At 38.5% G+C, this 17,796-nt stretch overlaps 1 protein-coding gene across 4 annotated transcripts in view; it reads right to left on the bottom strand.

Annotated features, from left to right (window-relative positions):
- ABL2 (ABL proto-oncogene 2, non-receptor tyrosine kinase) overlaps positions 1-17,796 on the bottom strand; it is a 106,693-nt gene that overhangs the window by 9,708 nt on the left and 79,189 nt on the right. For 2 of the 4 annotated variants that reach the window (XM_028121563.2, XM_028121565.2), the window contains exons 2-6: positions 10,349-10,411; positions 8,996-9,166; positions 4,458-4,753; positions 1,728-2,000; positions 556-640 (exon numbers count right to left, since the gene is read on the bottom strand). In XM_028121563.2, the coding sequence (XP_027977364.1) occupies positions 556-640; positions 1,728-2,000; positions 4,458-4,753; positions 8,996-9,166; positions 10,349-10,411 (888 nt within the window). The remainder of the gene's footprint in view (positions 1-555; positions 641-1,727; positions 2,001-4,457; positions 4,754-8,995; positions 9,167-10,348; positions 10,412-17,796) is intronic. The other 2 variants (XM_028121564.2, XM_028121566.2) reach the window with 1 other exon arrangement.

Genomic DNA, 17,796 nt, shown 5'->3' with positions numbered 1-17,796 from the left:
CTAGTTTCTTTGTGACCTGAACAGGTGAGGAGCCATTCTACACAGGCTACCACCTGCTGCTTAGCAAGGTAAACCGATGGGTGTGGCCACAATTTGTAATCTGCTTTTCAAAAGTTCTTTATGTCTCTTTATTTTGTAAAAATATTTTGTGACAATGTTTGGTTTGGTATCATTTTGAGTGATTCTAACCTTGAATCTGGGGCAATTACCACAAGCTGGGCAGTTATATATATTGTAATCAATCCAGGCCATTTTTTCCTGGGCAATTTTTATTAAAATCTGTTGAATTAATTTATGTTTGTAATCTCTACACCAAACATGGGGCTTGAATTCATGACCCCAAGATCAAGAGTCAGATGTTCTACTGAGCCAGCCAGGACCCCGTTCCAGGGCAATTTTAAACAGAGAGCCTGCTGATTAAAATGACAACCATCTACTGAAGCAGATTTGCACCTGGAGCTTCCACCATGGTGATTCAAAAGCAGCATTTGCAAATTACGGGGATGGGAGACAAGGACCTTCAAGGAAACCTATGGTTCAGGCAAGCTTCCTCACCTAATAGTTGGACCAGATTAGGATGCTTGATTTCCTTCATCACTGCAGCTTCCTTCAGGAACTCTTCCACCTCCATGGTATCTTCCTGGAAAGGGGGAAAAATAAGAGAAAAACAAAAAACAAAACAGGAGAGGGACAAACCCCCATTTTAATCATTTGAGTCAACTCACAATCCTAAAACTACAGCTTTAAAAGGAGGTATCTTTTGAATATTTTAGCTAATATTACTTAAAGAAATTTTATCAGAACCAGTAATATGCTCCAGAGACATCCAATTAAGAAAGAAAAGTGTCCCCAAATTTATCCAATATTTGAAACTGGAGTGAAAATTACAAGGGCAAGCAAAATTCAGCCACCGCATCCTATCACAACTGAGACCTAGGAGACCTGGATGGATAACTCAGTGCTCTTGACAGTTTACTTCCCTAGATAGCTAAGCCTTCAAAAGAGCAGAGAGAAGAGTTAGCTGTTTACACATCTGTCTTCCTGACAAATTCCTTAAGGAGCAATACATGTTTGCAAAGCCATGCATATTGTCTCAGACTCAAAATATGCTTAATAAATGTTTGCTGACCAGAACTGATTACACTCATAGCCAAAGAGCAGCTCTTACACAGGATACGCCAGAGCTACGGAGGCATATGGGAGATCTTCAGAGAATGGAATGAGTGACAACACTGTAATTGGATACTAGGTTGCTTAAAGAAGACAACGGCATCAGGAAAAAGATTTCTGTGACTGTTAGGAACAAGAAAAAGTGATCTAAGAGAGATGGGGGAGCACAAGGCAGAGAGCTCAAGGACAGAAGAGAGAGCCCGTGATCCTTGAGCACTGCATGAACAATACTATCCAGCAGGGGTCATCCTCAGGAAGCAAAACAGCTTGTTTTGCTTTTATAACTTAAAATCTGCTCCTAACCTTCCACTAAGACCTACATCAACAGCCTCCAGAGACCAACCTTCCCCACATGTGGGTTTCACTGCGTTGCAGTGAATAATCTGCCCCTGCACTGTCAGCAATGGCACTAAGGTTAATCATCAATTTGTTGATGTGCTTGGCACCAGTGGGTGGAAAGCGTTCCAAAGTTAAAGAAGGGCACACTCATATTTCCAAGTGATTCAGCACAAATTAAAAAAAAAAAAGCCTGGAAACTGTAATTCTCAGCAACCCACCTTCAATGTTTTCACAGCAACCGTAAGGCTGTATTTCTTCCAGACGCCAACATAAACTTCTCCATACTGACCGCCCCCAAGTTTGTGCTTCATGGTAATATCTGTTCGTTCCATTTCCCATTTGTCATGGATGGGGGACACACCATAGACTGTGGGCTTATTACACTTGGGCGCTGGGTAGTGTAATGTTGTCACCAGCCCGTCGGCCACAGTGGAGTGATGGTGCACGAGTTCCGCCAGGGTGCTAAAGCGGCTCTCAGCAGTGACGTACACCTGGTGAGGCAGGCAGGAGAAAAGCTAAAGCAACTAGAAAAGAGGGCAGAAAACCTTTTTCAAAGCCCATTAATTTCACTGGTCTGAAGATACGAAGATAGGAGGTTATCTTACAGAGGTAAATGAAAGAATTAAATGATGATGAGAAGGGGAAACACAGAACTTAAGTTTAATCCTCTTTACACCACTCTTCCCGTGTTTCCTAAAGAAGCTTGGGGCGAGGCGGGGTGCGGGGGGCGGGTGGCGGGGGCAGCTTCCAAGCTATCAAGATCACTGGTCTTCAAATATTTTGAAGCACCAAGACTGTGAAACCCAAATCCGTAAGACAGAGGCAGAGATGCTGATTTAAGTAGGGAAGGGGGGAGACCTGCCCTCTTCTGAAAGGCCATGAAATACCAACTCAGAATCTTGTACAGAACATAACTTGAGAACCACTGGTTTCCATTTTTTTTTGGTAGGAAGAGAGTATTTAGGATCTTACGATTTTTACTTAATTAGGATGTGCTTTTGAGTAGCTAGGCCATTAAAAAAAGAGCCACAATTTTATATCAGGGTTGTTAACAAAACAGTTATTTGTGACAAGTAATTAAAGTACAAAAGATGAGCAGTCTTTGAACCCTATCTCCCAAGGGAGCTAGCTTATTTTTTAAAAAGAAACTTGTGTTGTATACAGAAGAATACATAGTACATGCAGAATTGATGATTTTTACAAGGTGAGCCACCCACATAAACCTCTCCCACACCAAGAATTATAACACTACCAGCACCCTCCCAGCTAAGCTATTCACTCCTTCAAAGATAACCACTCTCCTGACTTCTAACACCTTACATTAGCTTTGCCTGCTTCTGAACTTACACAAATGGAATCATACAATATGCACTGTTGTGCCTGCCTTTCTTTCATTCCACTTTTCTTTATTGTGATATAATTCACATACCATTATATCCACCATTTTCAAGTATACAATTCAGTGGCTTTAATACATTCACAAAGTTGTCCAACCATCACCACTATGTAACTCCAGAACACTTCCATCAGCCTACAAAGAAACCCCATACCATCAGCAGCCATTCACATTCCCTTCACGCCCAACCCCTGACAATCACTAACTCCTTTCACTCAGCTTTACATGTGTGAGACTCACCTACGACATGGGTCAACACACTTCTGCAGAGGGCCAGAGAGTAAATATTTTAGGCTTGTGGCCATGGTGCCTCTGTCATAACTACTCAAAGCTGCTGTAAGAATGAAGAAGCAGCCAGACAATACATAAACAAGTGGGTGTGGCTGTGTTCCAATAAAATTTTATTTACAGAAGCAGGCAACTGGGCGGGCCACAGATTTTCGTCAGACTGTATACAGTAGTACTACATTCATTTTTTGTTGTTGTATGAGATTCTATTTTATGAATACACAATTTATTAATTCATTCTGTTGTTAGACAATTTTGTGTTTCTAATTTGGGACTATGACAAATAATGCGACTACGAACATTATGTACGTGTCTTCTGTACATATATGCACTCACTTCTGTTCGGTATGTAACCAGAAGTAGAGCTGCTAGGTCCCTCTTACATTATCACTTATCTGATTCTATGTGGTTTCATCAGGAGACAATATGTCTGTAAGGTGATGCAAAAGAGAAACAGAATTAATAATTATTTCCTACTTTGTAGCAGCCATTATGTTTTAAGGAAATTACTTCATTTAATCCTCATGATGATCCAGTAAATTGGGATGAAAAATTGAGGCTTAGAGTAAGGTCACAAAGTTAACAAATATCAACGGTGGAGGTACCCAGCAAACTAGGTCCGCTTGCTCTTGGCAAACCCTGTGCTTTCCCCTACTATGCATATCACACAGATGGAAAGAACAGAACAAATGACTCAATGTAAATTTACTGTTCAACAGAATGGACATAAACCTATGTATGCTTCACAGTTTATAAAGTAAAACAGCTCCATTCTAACACAACCACTCTACAATGGTTGGTCTTTCCAACATGTACATTGCTAAATGGCTGATTAATCTATTTATAGTAACATACATTACGCATCAATCCCAGTCTCAGAAGCCCAAATTCTTACTCTGTGAACTTTCTGGTAGAGATTATTATAATTTTCAAAGATCCAAGGCTTAATTTGTCAATTCTCTACAACATATTGGAAGTACCTACATCTGTATATTGATGATGATTAGACTGCTAACTTATAACCGTTTCCTTCACTCACCTTCAAATCTATCTCATCATTAAACTATTAATGTAATACTGTTTTTAATTCCCATTACCATATTCTTTTGAAAAGAGTAAGCTCTCACATGCCAAATAGGCCAAATTCACATCAGTGATTATTTTATTTCATGTCTGACATAAAAACTATATTCTTTAGTCATTCTGAGTATTTTTTCTAAAGAACAGCCAGTCCACACCTACAGGCGGTGCTAGCCAGTCTTACCTTGCCATCCGTGGTGGTATTGATCCTGTAGTGATACACACGCCCCTCATACCTGAGCGAGATCGACAGCTGCCCGGGGCTGCTCTCGCTTTCTCGCACCAGGAAACTGCCATTGATTAGACTGCTGAGTAGATACTCTGCTGCACTGCGCGACACTGGTCCATGGTACCAGGAATGTTTCTCCAAGCTGTTCACTGGGGTGATGTAGTTGCTTGGTACCCAACCTTGTCCATTCTTGGAGCGAACTTCACTCCACTCACCATTCTGGTTATAACCAAGGACTCGCAGCTTTTCACCTAGCCAGGAAGTCATCAGAGAAGAGAAGATGTTAGCGCTTTACCTCAAGCAGCAGCAGTCTATTGTCAAACTCAGAACTCAGTGAAAAATCAATCATGAACTCTTATGCCAACATTTTTTTAAAAAACAATGAAAACAAACTTGGCTGTTCATCATATCCTGATTGATCTCTTTAGCCTGTAGCTTAAACAGAGCAGCCTAGTTAGATATAACCTTCTGGCATTTACTAATGGTTTTTACACCAACTAAAAAAATTTCTTTAGGAAACCTCATGTGTGGTATAGTATGGTGGCATACAAAGATAGAAAGGTTATGAACCCATAAATACAAAGACAACGATGGTTGCCAGAGGGGAGAGGGTGGGGCAATGGGCAAAATGGGTTAAGGGGAGTAGGAGATACAGGCTTAAATCCCTTTAGAGAATGAATAAATCACCAAGATAAAAGGTACAACAGCATAGGGAATATAGTTGATGGTATTGTAATAGTATTGTGTAGTGACAGATGGTAGCTACACTTGAAGTGAGCAAAGTATAACGTATAGAGTAAATCACTATGTTGTATATCTGGGAGTAATGTCATATTGTGTGTCGACTATACTTCAGTTAAAAAAAAGACAGAAAGGTTATTCTGGAAAATGACACAGTCTCACCCCTCAAAAAAAATTCATTTTTTCTCTTAACAGTTTGTCAAGGAATATATCTCATATATGGTTCAATGTTAATAACAATCAAGGTTTAGGGATAAGAAATATGAAATACAAAGTTACTTCTAAATTTCAGTTGGCACCGAGTCCACAAAACCATTTATGTAAAAAACAAAAAAATAAGAAAACAAAACAAAATAGAAGCACAGACCATAGAGCTACTGCTTGGAGGGTGGGCAAGTAGAACTCCCAAAGCACATTCCAGGACTCAAGTTTTAACAGTTATAGTTTCCCAACTTCCCTCCCATTCCCCATGAATATGAGTCAGTCCTATTCATTCCTCTAAAATTAGTATGTGGGAAGGGAAGCTGACACTGAAGCTGGAAGCCAAGACAAGTTACTCAGAATGTCTTTGCTTGCTATCAACGTCAATGTCCTTGATCTCTCTGTTAAAAGTTGTGAATACCAACTTTAAACTCCTTAATATACATTTTTCCCCTAAACTTGCAACTCAGACAAAACAGGAAAGGATGAGAGATATCATTAGTAACAACTAATAACCTAAAGAAATGCTATAAGGCCTTAGGCCCTTATCTCTGAGAGATGCACGCCTTCCTACAGAGTTCACACCTACTTCTCAGTGTCAGCAGAAGAAAACCAAACCAATTAAAAGCACATGGCCCACTAGTTATCAGACAAAGGCCACTGAGGAAAAGCTCAAAATCATTATTCTGGAAGTCATCAAACTTTTCCAGCAACCCAGAGAAATGTTTATCATAGGACAACTTTATCAGCTCCCACTATCTCACATTGACACCTGGATGTGAGACATTCAATGACAAAAACCTAGGAGTATGTACTCATAAAATACACGTATGTACAGATGGATAGATAGGTGTGTGTGTGGTGTGGTGTGGTTGCGGAAATGCACCAGTGCACAGATAAATACTCCCCAGCCATATCTGCAGGAAAACAAAAACAAAAAACTCAGTGCTACTACAAAAGCTAAGTAAAACTTGTTCCTCTGCAGCTTTTCTCTATTGTACCACAAGAACTAGAAAAAATAGACATCAAGTATATCATTGTTGCTTCCTGACAAATAACTGGTAATGGCAGGTCATCATAAGTAGGATACAGTCAAAAACCCTTGGTTTTTGTTTGTTTTCCTCCCTTTGGAAGTTAGGAGGAGAATTTCCTACTCTGGAAGTTGAGTACCATGGAAATTGACAGGGGTATGACTAATGGGATGTACTGACGGAGAAATGTTGGGAGAACTCTGTTTTGTAATTCAAGCAAAAAACAATCTCAAAGAAGGAAATAAAATAAGTATCATTATTTTTCAAATATATTTTCTTGTCCTTTAAAATAAAATAGCTTTAGGGCGCCTGGGTGGCTCAGTTGGTTAAGCGACTGCCTTCGGCTCAGGTCATGACCCCGGACTCGATCCCAGGATCAAGTCCCACATCGGGCTCCCTGCTCAGTAAGGGAGCCTGCTTCTCCCTCTGACCCTCCCCCCTCTCATGTACTCTCTCTCATTCTCTCTCTCTCAAATAAATAAATAAATCTTTAAAAAAATAAATAAATAAAATAGCTTTAGCATGACATTTTTTTTTAAGATTTTATTTATTTATGTGAGAGAGAGCATGAGTGGAGAGGGTCAGAGGGAGAAGCAGACTCCCCGCTGAGCAGGGAGCCTGATGCGGGACTCAATCCTGGGACTCCGGGATCATGACCTGAGCCGAAGGCAGTCGCTTAACCAACTGAGCCACCGAGGCACCCGCATGACATCATTTTATATCAATAAGAACCTGATAGAAAAATCTGACATTTCAGGGAGTTTAAGACAAATCACTGTTCGCCATGAAAGAACAAGAATCCCAGCACTTGAGCTGCACACTAGCAGTTGCCATAACCGGTAACTAAGGTATCAACAGACTGTCTTTATCGATGTTTCCTTGGTGACGGAGCTATCTTGGAAAATGGTGACATGAAAAGCATATCTAGGAAAGAATGTACTGAGTCACTGCTTCACAAACTTCTCCACTGAAGTACTGATAAAGGTAAAAGGGTGTGTTGTAGCCCAAAAAAACTACTGCACAGTATAAAATTCTTTGAAATCCTGTTTTATCCTAAAACTTTGTATAAAATTTTCCCTCAATGCATAAACCTCACACACATACAAATACTACCACCATCCCCCCCCCCCAAAACCATCCAAAGTCTTCAAGTAACTTGACACTAGGGGATCACACACATTACTTTTCCTACACCTTTGACACCTCCTGGCATAGGTATATGTATCTGCCTCACACCCACTCTGGAACACGTCTCTACCCCAGTTTGAGTTACAGGTTTCTGTTCTTGATTAATGTGGCTGGATTTAAAAAATGGATGCATATAAAAATTTTATAAAAGGGTAAAATTCCCTGAATGGAGGCCTATCTTAATTTGGTATATTCACTCCCATTTAATACCTCATTCTGAACCTTACAAAAAGAAAAGGCATATGTTTGACAAATTATCATTTAAATTACAATTTCACTTAAGTTAAAAATTATCCTGAAATAGGAGGAGGCATTCATAGGTTCAAAAGAACAAGCTTATGCAGATTAGCAATCCAATTCAAGGACACAATGAGAATGTCCCATGCTGCTTTCTTTCATTTTTTTTTTTAAAGTAATCTCTACACCCAATGAGGGGCTCAAACTCATAACCCCAAGATCAAGAGTCACACACTCTACCGACTGAGCCAGCCAGGCATCCTTTCTCATAAAAGTTCCACATTTTCTTTGTTCAAAAAAACTAATAATGGATGATTTTACTTGGTCATGTTCTTAGTCCTCCCTTTTACAAGAATTTCCTACTGAAATAAACTACTACTCTCTTGAGAGCATTACTACAATAGAAACCCTTCCTATGACTCCTTTCACTAACCCATTTAAACAGAGATGAGACATTTGTCTCGGCCAGTGCTACTCAAAGCAAGTCCACAATAAGACACATTGCGCCAGAATATGAAATCACTGGACTACTTTCTTCTTGTTCAAAATCTTGTTCCCCAAAAAAAAAAAAAATGTCAGCTGAACTAAACAGTAAGTAGTATGCTTAGTGATATAGTCAGTTTACATATTGGGAACAAGTACTTAATCTTAACAATGAGGACTGGTAACGAACTGTTCTCAGACAGGCAGTCAGCTCAGGGACAACACTAAGTAGCACCCGGCTATGGCAACATGACTCATCTCAGCCACAGCTCCATTAGAAGAGGTGTATAGTAAACCTTACCGTCACAAAAGATGAATGCTGGCATATTACAGAGAGTACTGAGTCCTGAGAATGAGAAAAGTTTATGTATATACCGTGAGGCGCTTTTTCTAAAGTACTTTATCTCCTCTTACCCTTAATAAGCCCTATAAAGGAGACAAATTAACACTATCCCATACACAGGTTTTTTTTAAAAAACAAAAACAAAACAAAACCAAGATAATGAACCCAAAGTATTTGGGCCCAAATCACCTAATTTTAGTCAGAGACAGAATCTAGAACAGACCCCTTTATTTCTTAAGCATTAATGAAAACTGAAAAGTGAAGCTCACCTTTAGTGATGCTGAGTGTGTTATCACCACTGGCTACAAAATCATAAAGTGCAACAAAGAGATTAGGGTCACTCTCAGTGGCTCCAAGTAAGTTCTCCTTGGAGCTCCACCTGATGGCTTCGTTCAGTGCCTGGGGTTCAACATCACAACCATAGGGGCGGTGCAAGGCTTCTGAAAGACATAAAAAGAGAAAGGAATTCACAGTAAGTTCAACAGTTAAAAATTCACTTGAATTCAGTACGTACATAGTATTTTAGCTGCTGGCATGTATACACTGATGGCTCCAGAGTGGAAAAGAACTGTATAATATGGAGCCATGAAGAATGAGCAAATGGCACTGTCTCCTAAGCTTGAGAGAAGTCTACTTGTTGAAAATGTAACGAGACAGAGAAGAGATCACAAAATGAGCATTTAGCTGTGATTTATATGTACTCACCAAAATCAGAAATAGAAAAAGCAGTTTTCTCAAAATGGAAAAAAAAAAATGGCAATTCGTTTTATAAAACATATAGGCTATTTTGTGGTGATGGCGGTTTTAAGTTCTGTTTTATAAGTCCTCCCAAACTACCCTTCTTCCCTGATTCTCTCCACATAAAACAAACTGTGGAAAAGATAACAGAGACTTTAAGAAATATGAATATATTGCATAAATCCAGATCCTCCACTTACACATAGAAAAATTATAGAAACAGTGCTTCCAAAAAAAAACAAAAATACTAAAATTATCTGTTAAACAACAGAAAAATCTTTTGGCTTTATACAAATATTCTTGGCACTCCAAAATACCTTTGTATTACTACGCACTGTCTAAAATATAACAGCTTCCAACGGTTGTTTTAAAAAGTTTTTACCTTATTTTCTTTTCCTAGGTGGTACATTTTTGTAAATATCTTGAGAACTTAATTGAAGGCTCTAGAAAATATCACCAATAGCCATCTGAGTATCTACCATGTGTAAGGGTTGAAGCCTTGTAAGACCTGGTTTTTTCCTCAAGGCTTTATGGGTTCCTAAATTTAGTCACACTACACAAAACAGGTGATCCCTATAAAGATCACCTGCTTCTTGCAATCCAGGTCACTTACACAAAAAATACACTGTCTTCAGTAGTGATTTGCTCGATCACAGGAACTGTTTATAGCGGCTGTCTGCCACTCTCCAATTACCTATTGTGATGTAACAACACTTTTCTAGCATCTCTCTCTCTCCTCCCTCCACTCATTCTTAATTTAAAATTGACTATTATATCTGAAGGAGAAAAACCCTTGAATCTGTGGCTTTATTTTTTTTCAACCCCACCCCCTCCTCTCCATCTCTACTGCCAATGCCTCAGATCAGATCCCCACCATCTCTCACCTGGACTACTGCCTCCAGTCTTGTCTCCCTCAAAGCCATCCTCCACACAGCTGGCAAAGTGATCTATTTAAAACAAAAATTTGACCAGGTCACTCTTCTTAAGATTCTTTAATAGTTCACCATCACGCTAAAATCTCTTTAATGGCCTTCAAGGTCTTTTATGATCAGGTCTCTCCTACCTACTTCTCCTGCTTACACTTCCCCCCTCCAAACTTCAAATTCTAAACTTTAACACACACCACGCTTGCTCCTTTTTTGTGCCTTTGTTCACATAGTCCTGGCTACATGGGATGTGATCTCATCCCACCCTTCTTTTGACTGGCTCACTTATTTTATAACACTCAGCTCCAACGTACCCTCCCCTAGGAAGCCTCACACGCTCCCTACTCCCTATATACACTTGCTGCATTTGGACCCTCTATCTTTATCTTTACAATATCCTCAACTGATGTTTACTTCCCAAACTTTACAATATACTCCTTAGCATGAAAACTGTATCTTTTTTCTAGCAAGTTACATACTATGTGTTCAATAACTGCTGACTGACCAAATTATACAAAAATATAAGTGATGGGAAATAGTGAGATGTATTTTAATCTTAAAACAGCATTAACCAATGTTTTAAAAATGGCTCCATAACGGTCTACAGAAATTTCTGTAGTAGGTTGGATTGTAATTTTCCTAATAGTTCCAGAGTTCACTTCATCACATTCCTTCCTCCTCTTAAAAGGAATGTATCTTTATAATTTCAGAGCTAATTTTGTTTCCCATTAAGAATATTAGGACAGGAGCAGCCTGGGTGACTCAGTCGATTAAGCGGCTGCCTTCAGCTCAGGTCATGATCCCGGAGGCCTGGGATCACGCCCCACGTCAGGTTCCTTCCTCAGTGGGGAGCCTGCTTCTCCCTCTCCCTCTGCTTGCCACTCCACCTGCTTGTGCTCTCTATCTCTATCAAATAAATAAATAAAATCTTAAAAAAAAGAATATTATGACAAATCTGAAGGTATGCCCAGATGCCCTGAAAAGTTAATATGAATCAGATGTATTGCTCCTTGTTTAAATGCAGTTACAAGGAATGAATGGAAACAGCTATATTATGTACTAAGATAACCAATTAGGATTACCAAACAAAACACCATATTCTATGATACATCCTTCAAACAAGTCACATGTACTATGTTTCTCTTTATGCTTGGGAAAGTATCCACTCAGAATTTCCATGGGGCTACAAAATGCCAATCCTTTATTAAAATGAAAAGAACTGCCAAAAGAGTATAGAGAATATTTTAATATTTATTAGATTCTATACTGAGTATCACATGATCCTCACTAATAGATGTTTCTTGCCAATGATGGTGTTAACATTATAATGTTTGATAACAGTTCAAGTACACGTTCTTCTTTTTGGACAGAAGTCCCCCTTGTTTGCGATTATAAGAGAAACAAAAATCAAGGGTAATAAGAATTTCTGTACTATCAATGATGAAGTTAGAAACAATAATTAAACAGATATTGAAACTAACTCTTAAATCCTAGCAGGCCCAAACCAGTAAATGCCATACAATTATACTTACTTTGTGAAACCCAACATATGAACACTTAAGGTTTACAAAACTAATAATTTTAGTGAACATCTACTATACGTCATTCTGAGCTTCAGAATATAAAGATTATAAATCACTAATAACACTATTTGGGCTTAGAGAAAAACACTCTCCGTTCTTTCCCCAAATCTGCTTCTCCCCCCAGAATTTCCCATCTCAGTTAGAGGCAATTTCTTCTTTTCAGCTGCTCAGGCCAAAAACCTTGAAGTTTGAATACAAACTTCTAGCTATAAGATGAGTAAATTCTGGGCAACTAACATATAGCACAGTGATTATAGTTAATACTGTATTATCTACTTGAAAGTTGCTAAGAGAATAGATACTAAATGTTCTCACCACAAAAAAATAATTTTGTGATGTGATGCAGGTATTAGCTAAGGCTGTGGTGGTAATCACTATGCAATATGCAACTATCAAATTGACAAACTGTACACCTTAAACTTACACAATTAATTTGTCAATTAGATCAATAAAACTGGGGGGGAGGACACAAAAGGAAAAACCTTGGAATCACTCAGGACTCCTTTTTTGCATCCAATCCATAAGGAAACCTTCTTTTGGCACTGCCTTCCAAAATATACCGAGAATCTATCCACTTCTCACTCTCTCCACTACTACCCTGTTACCACCATCATCTCTCTCCTGGGTTTTACCACACTCCTGATTTCCACACTTCGAGCCTTGTTCTCGGTCTATTCTCAACATTCCAGCCAGTTTTTAAAGCATAAGTCAGACTGTGTTCCTCCTCCACAGCAAACTCTTTGATGGTTCCCTACCTTAGAGTAAAAAGCAAAAGCCTTATGAGAGCCTGTGAGGCTCTTCACAACTTGTCTTGCCCATACTTGCCTACACTCCCTCCCCCAGTTTACCTCATTCTGGACACTGGCGTCCCTGCTATTACTTGAACAAGGTAGGCACCCTCCTGTCTCAGGATTTCTGTACTGGCTATTTCTTCTGTCTAAAAAATTCCTCCCCCAAGACATTCACTTCACTCAAATGTGACCCTCTTGGTACAGCATTCTCTGACTCTCCTATTTTAAAATGGGGCTATTCCTGACAACACTCCCACCTCCCCCCATGTCTCCTTCCCTATGTTTTCTCCATAGCTCTTATTACCACAAATGATATAATTTACCTATTATATTTATGTATATTATCTAACTCCCCCCAACCAGAATATCAATTTTATGAGGACAAGGATTTTTGCCTGCTTTGTTCACTGATAAATTCCAAGCACTCAGAATAGTGCATGTATATAAGAGTCTCTCAAAAAGCAAGGAATCATATGTACTGTTATACTCACATGCTGTACTGCTATGAGAGGACAGAACAGAAAACAAAACTCTGGATCAAAAAAGGTTTCAGAGAAGAGAAGGCATTTAAATTAGATGAGCAGGAATTGTGCACCGATGACAGAGTGACAGGCTGTCAACATGCAAGGACATGCGATTCATCTGTACTGGAGACAAGCTCCGTCAGCTCAAGGGAGGTTTGTTAAAGGCAAGTTCAGCTTCTTAAAAACCATGTTATTTGAAAAAAGGCAAAGAGCACAATTTGATGTAAATTTACAAAGATGTATATAGGCCAAACAACACTGTACATTTCTCAAATATACAAAACAACAAATACAGGATAAAAGCAATTTTTGAGGCCAAAGTACTAAAAGAACCATGACTTGGAAAACAATACTTTTTATTCCCCACTCCCTGTCTTCCCATCCCTGCTTCTATGATCTTTTTGGTCAAGTCAAAGATCTTATTTCCTTCCTTTCTTCTTTCTTCCCACTCATGCTTTTGTTCTCAGAGAACTAAGGGTCAATTTCCTGTACAATCCATCTGCACAGGATATCCACTTAAACACCATCCTATCTGCTAGCACCAAACAAAAGGGAAAATATTTCAGAGACAAAAAACAGCATAACATTTTCCTGAGGCCAAGAATGAACATGTATTAAATCATAAAGAGTTAAAGAACTAAATGCAGGAGAACAAGCCAAGGAATAAAGGCCAAAAAAAAAAAAAAAGCCTATAGGAAGGGCAAGTAAATGTCACAGTGTTATCCAGTGGGTCTAATCTATGCCATTTTCATTAGCTTAAAACAGACACAGCTGGATGCTTCAGATGTACTGTACCCGCACAAATGCAAGCGTGAAGGCTGGGAATGGGTTTTTATGAACAATGTGAAGTGACTACTATATATTAGGTGCCTTAGTGGGTTAATCTTTCATTAATCGCTGTTACTGAGGTAGATCACGGACTTAAGATGAGACAACAGAAGACTTGATTTTCACTTATGTAAATAGGACCCAAGTAAGAGAAATATGATTAAGTGAAGGCAATTTTATTACTTTTTTTCTGATAGACTTGCAGAAGACAATAAAAATAAGGCAAAACATAGAAATAGCAGTTTGTACAAAGTATATTACCAGGATTAAACAAGTTAAAATCCTGAATAAGACTCAGACTCAAATCCAGAGATAATTCCTAAATTTAATGTTTAATTTTATTAAAAAACACTGTCACCAATTAGTCATTCAATAACTTTCATCATTTTAATTAGAAATTTGTCAGGTAAGTAACTGGAGAAATAAATATAAAATTTTTTCAGTTGAGGCATTTATTTCCAAGCATTTTACAAATCCTTATCTTGCCAGAATTCTACTTTATCTGATTGCTTATTCTCTAAGAAACTACTACTTTTTAATACCTCTTTTAAAAACTATGTAAAGTGGTTGGATAAATCATTCAACAGTTCTCAATATAGCTTAAGTTCTTCATATCAAGCCATATATCTTAACACCACAAAATATTACCTATTATTCACTTGTTCGTTCTTTCAGTAAGTTCTTACTGAGATCCTACTATGAAATACCAGAAACAAAGCACATAATTATAACTTCACCGGCCAACAATGAGGACAGTAAAGAATTTTTTTGAAATCTCCGTTCACGCTTGACTGCTGTGATTATCTACCCCCCCCCCCAACCTATCACCTCTGAACCATACCTGTCAAGTTGGGTACAGCAGTGTCTGAGGCCTCACTACTACACAGGCAGCAAAGCGACAACGTGTCCTGATCTCTGCCATAACTATTGGGTGGAAGCAGGACTGTTCCAAGGACCATTCCTCTGCCCAGAAGCACAAAAGTTAAACTGTTCTGTGTAGAGAAGTCTTAGAATTCCACTCCCTGACAAGCAATACCACATGCATGTGGCGTTTACTCATGTACTCAGTGGCCAGAGGGAACCAATAGGAGGGTAAGCATTTACAAGTCCCCAAGTGGGTGGGGAGTAACCTAAAGGAAAATGTCTAGTAATCAGCAAAGACTGAGTCAGAACAGGGTTATTTAGAAGAACCTCTGGGAATGTTTTGAAAAAATAAGTAAAATAAAAAGGAAAACACATGAGTCACAAATAATAAAATATGTAGGGATCAGTCAGTACATATTGATGGGATTTTGTTCCTAAATGGATGATGAAGTAAGCCTGTAGAAAAAAGTTTCCTTGGAGAAAACCTGTTTACAATAAAACACCAAATACACTTTTAAAAGAGGAAACGCCCTAAGGAGACTCATCTTTTGCATCACTTAAATTAGCTCAAGTAACCACAAATCCAAAGTCAAAGAAATAGTTACAATCTGATTCATGAGCACAGAAACCAGGAAATAACTGCCTTCACTAACATTTGGCTGTACAGCTTAATACAGTTAAAAATATGGCATAAAAAAAATACGGCATGGTTGCGACAACATGGAGAGACCTAGAGGGCGTTATGCTAAGTGAAATTACTCAGAGAAAGACAAATACCATATGATTTCACTTAAATGTGAAATCTAAAAAACAAAACAAACGAATAAACAAACGAAAAGCAGAAACAGACCTATACAGAGATCTGATGGCTGTCGGGGGTGGGGGAGGGGTGGGGGGAGGGGGGATGGGTGGGTGACACAGGTTTCCAGTTATGCAATAAATAAGTCACGGGGATGAAAGGTACAGTGTAGGGAATACAGTCAATGTCACTGTGCTAGCACTGTGTGGCGACATATAACTACACTTGTGGGGGGCACAGCATAGCATATAAACTTGTTCAATCACTCTGTATACACCTGAAACTAATGCAACATTGTGTCAATTAGACTTCAATTTAAAAAACAGATAAAATTTTAGGGGCGTAGCTGGCTCAGCTGGAAGAGCACGTGACCTTTTTTTTTTTTTAAGATTTATTTATCCATTAGAGAGAGGGAGCATGAGCAGGAGGGGCAGAGGGAGAGGGAATCTCAAGCAGACTCCTTGCCAAGCGTGGAGCTGGACACGGCTTTATCTCACAATCCTGACATCAAGGCCCCAAGAAGACGACCTGAACTGAAAATAAGAGTCTGACGGTTAACCGACTGCACCACCCAGGTGCCCCAAAAGAGTGTGCAACTCTTGATTTCAGGTGGTGAGTTTGAGCCCACGTTGGGTGTAGAGATTACTTAAATAAACTTAAGATAAAAATAATTTTTTTTAAAATAAATAAAAACATGGTATGACAGTGTTGAAAACTTCTGAATGTTAAAACTTTTAAAAGCAAATCTTTACTAATATATAGGAACAAAGTTAAATAAAATGTAAAAATCTGAAGATGAGAGTACCTTGTTGAGAATTTAGTAAAATCTGCAAATAATACACTGAGTTATTTAGTGGTATTATCTACTGAAATAACACAAGAATGTTTCTAACTGGGCGCCTGGGTGGCTCAGTCAGTTAAGCATCTGCCTTCGGCTCAGGTCATGATCCCAGGGTTCTGGGATCAAGTGCCACATCAGGTGCCCTGCTCAGCCGGGAGTCTGCTTCTCCTTCTCCCTCTGCCTCTCACCCCTGCTCGTGTCCACTCTCTCTGTCTCTCTCAAATAAATAAAATCTTAAAAAAAAAATACTTCTAACTGTACAGCTAAGAAAACTCATTGATCAATATTTAATAAGCACCTACTATTACCAGCCACTGTGCTATGTTTCAGGTCCATAAAGGAAACAGGATAAAATTATAATATACCAGGACTGAAACAGCCTTCGCTAAAGTTGAAACAAAATTATAATGTAATCTTAGAGAAAGAATGCCTCTGAAGTAGCTAATTATTAATAGCTTAAAAAAAACAAAGCTTATACTTTCAATGAAATTAACCTTTTATAAAGCCAGTATTGTTAACATTATGGGAAAAGCAAGAGTTAAATGATTAATGGTTACCTCAATTAATGACTCAGTGTTTCAAATACCAGGTCGAATTTCTCCTTCCCTAGATAATCTTTAAAAATAAAATGGAAAGGAGCTCCATAATCCATATTCTATACATACCTATATTCCATACCATATAATTTACTAGTCAGTAAATCTGCTCTTCAAATTACCAATAATTAATAGTTACAAATCAGAAAACTAGAAAAATTGACACTACGAAAGTATAATATAAAGAAAATAAATACTTTTGTGATTCTATGCTGCTTATAACTATCTAAACCATCTAATAGCTTTTAAACAGTTTAAAGAATAAAATGAAAAAGAATGCACGTAGGGGGCACCTGGGTGGCTCAGTTGGTTAAGCAACTGCCTTCGGCTCAGGTCATGATCCTGGAGTCCTGGGATCGTGTCCCGCATCGGCTCCTTGCTCAGCAGAGTCCGCTTCTCCCTTGGACCCTCCCCCCTCTCATGCTCTCTGTCTCTCAAATAAAATAAAATCTTAAAAAAAAGAAAAGAAAAAAAAATGCACGTAAAACTGATCACCAAAAATTAATACGTTTGAAACCTAAGATTAAACCCCAAACTATTAGAAAGACATGTTATTTTTTAAATTGTTTTCAGTTTATAA

This window comes from Eumetopias jubatus, unplaced genomic scaffold, assembly GCF_037043125.1.
Source record: "Eumetopias jubatus isolate StellerSeaLion01/CBP00866 unplaced genomic scaffold, mEumJub1_p1.0 scaffold_12, whole genome shotgun sequence".
NCBI classification, from domain to species: domain Eukaryota; kingdom Metazoa; phylum Chordata; class Mammalia; order Carnivora; family Otariidae; genus Eumetopias; species Eumetopias jubatus.
Note: the sequence above shows the minus strand (reverse complement) of the source record. Positions and strands in the feature narration are given on the sequence as shown.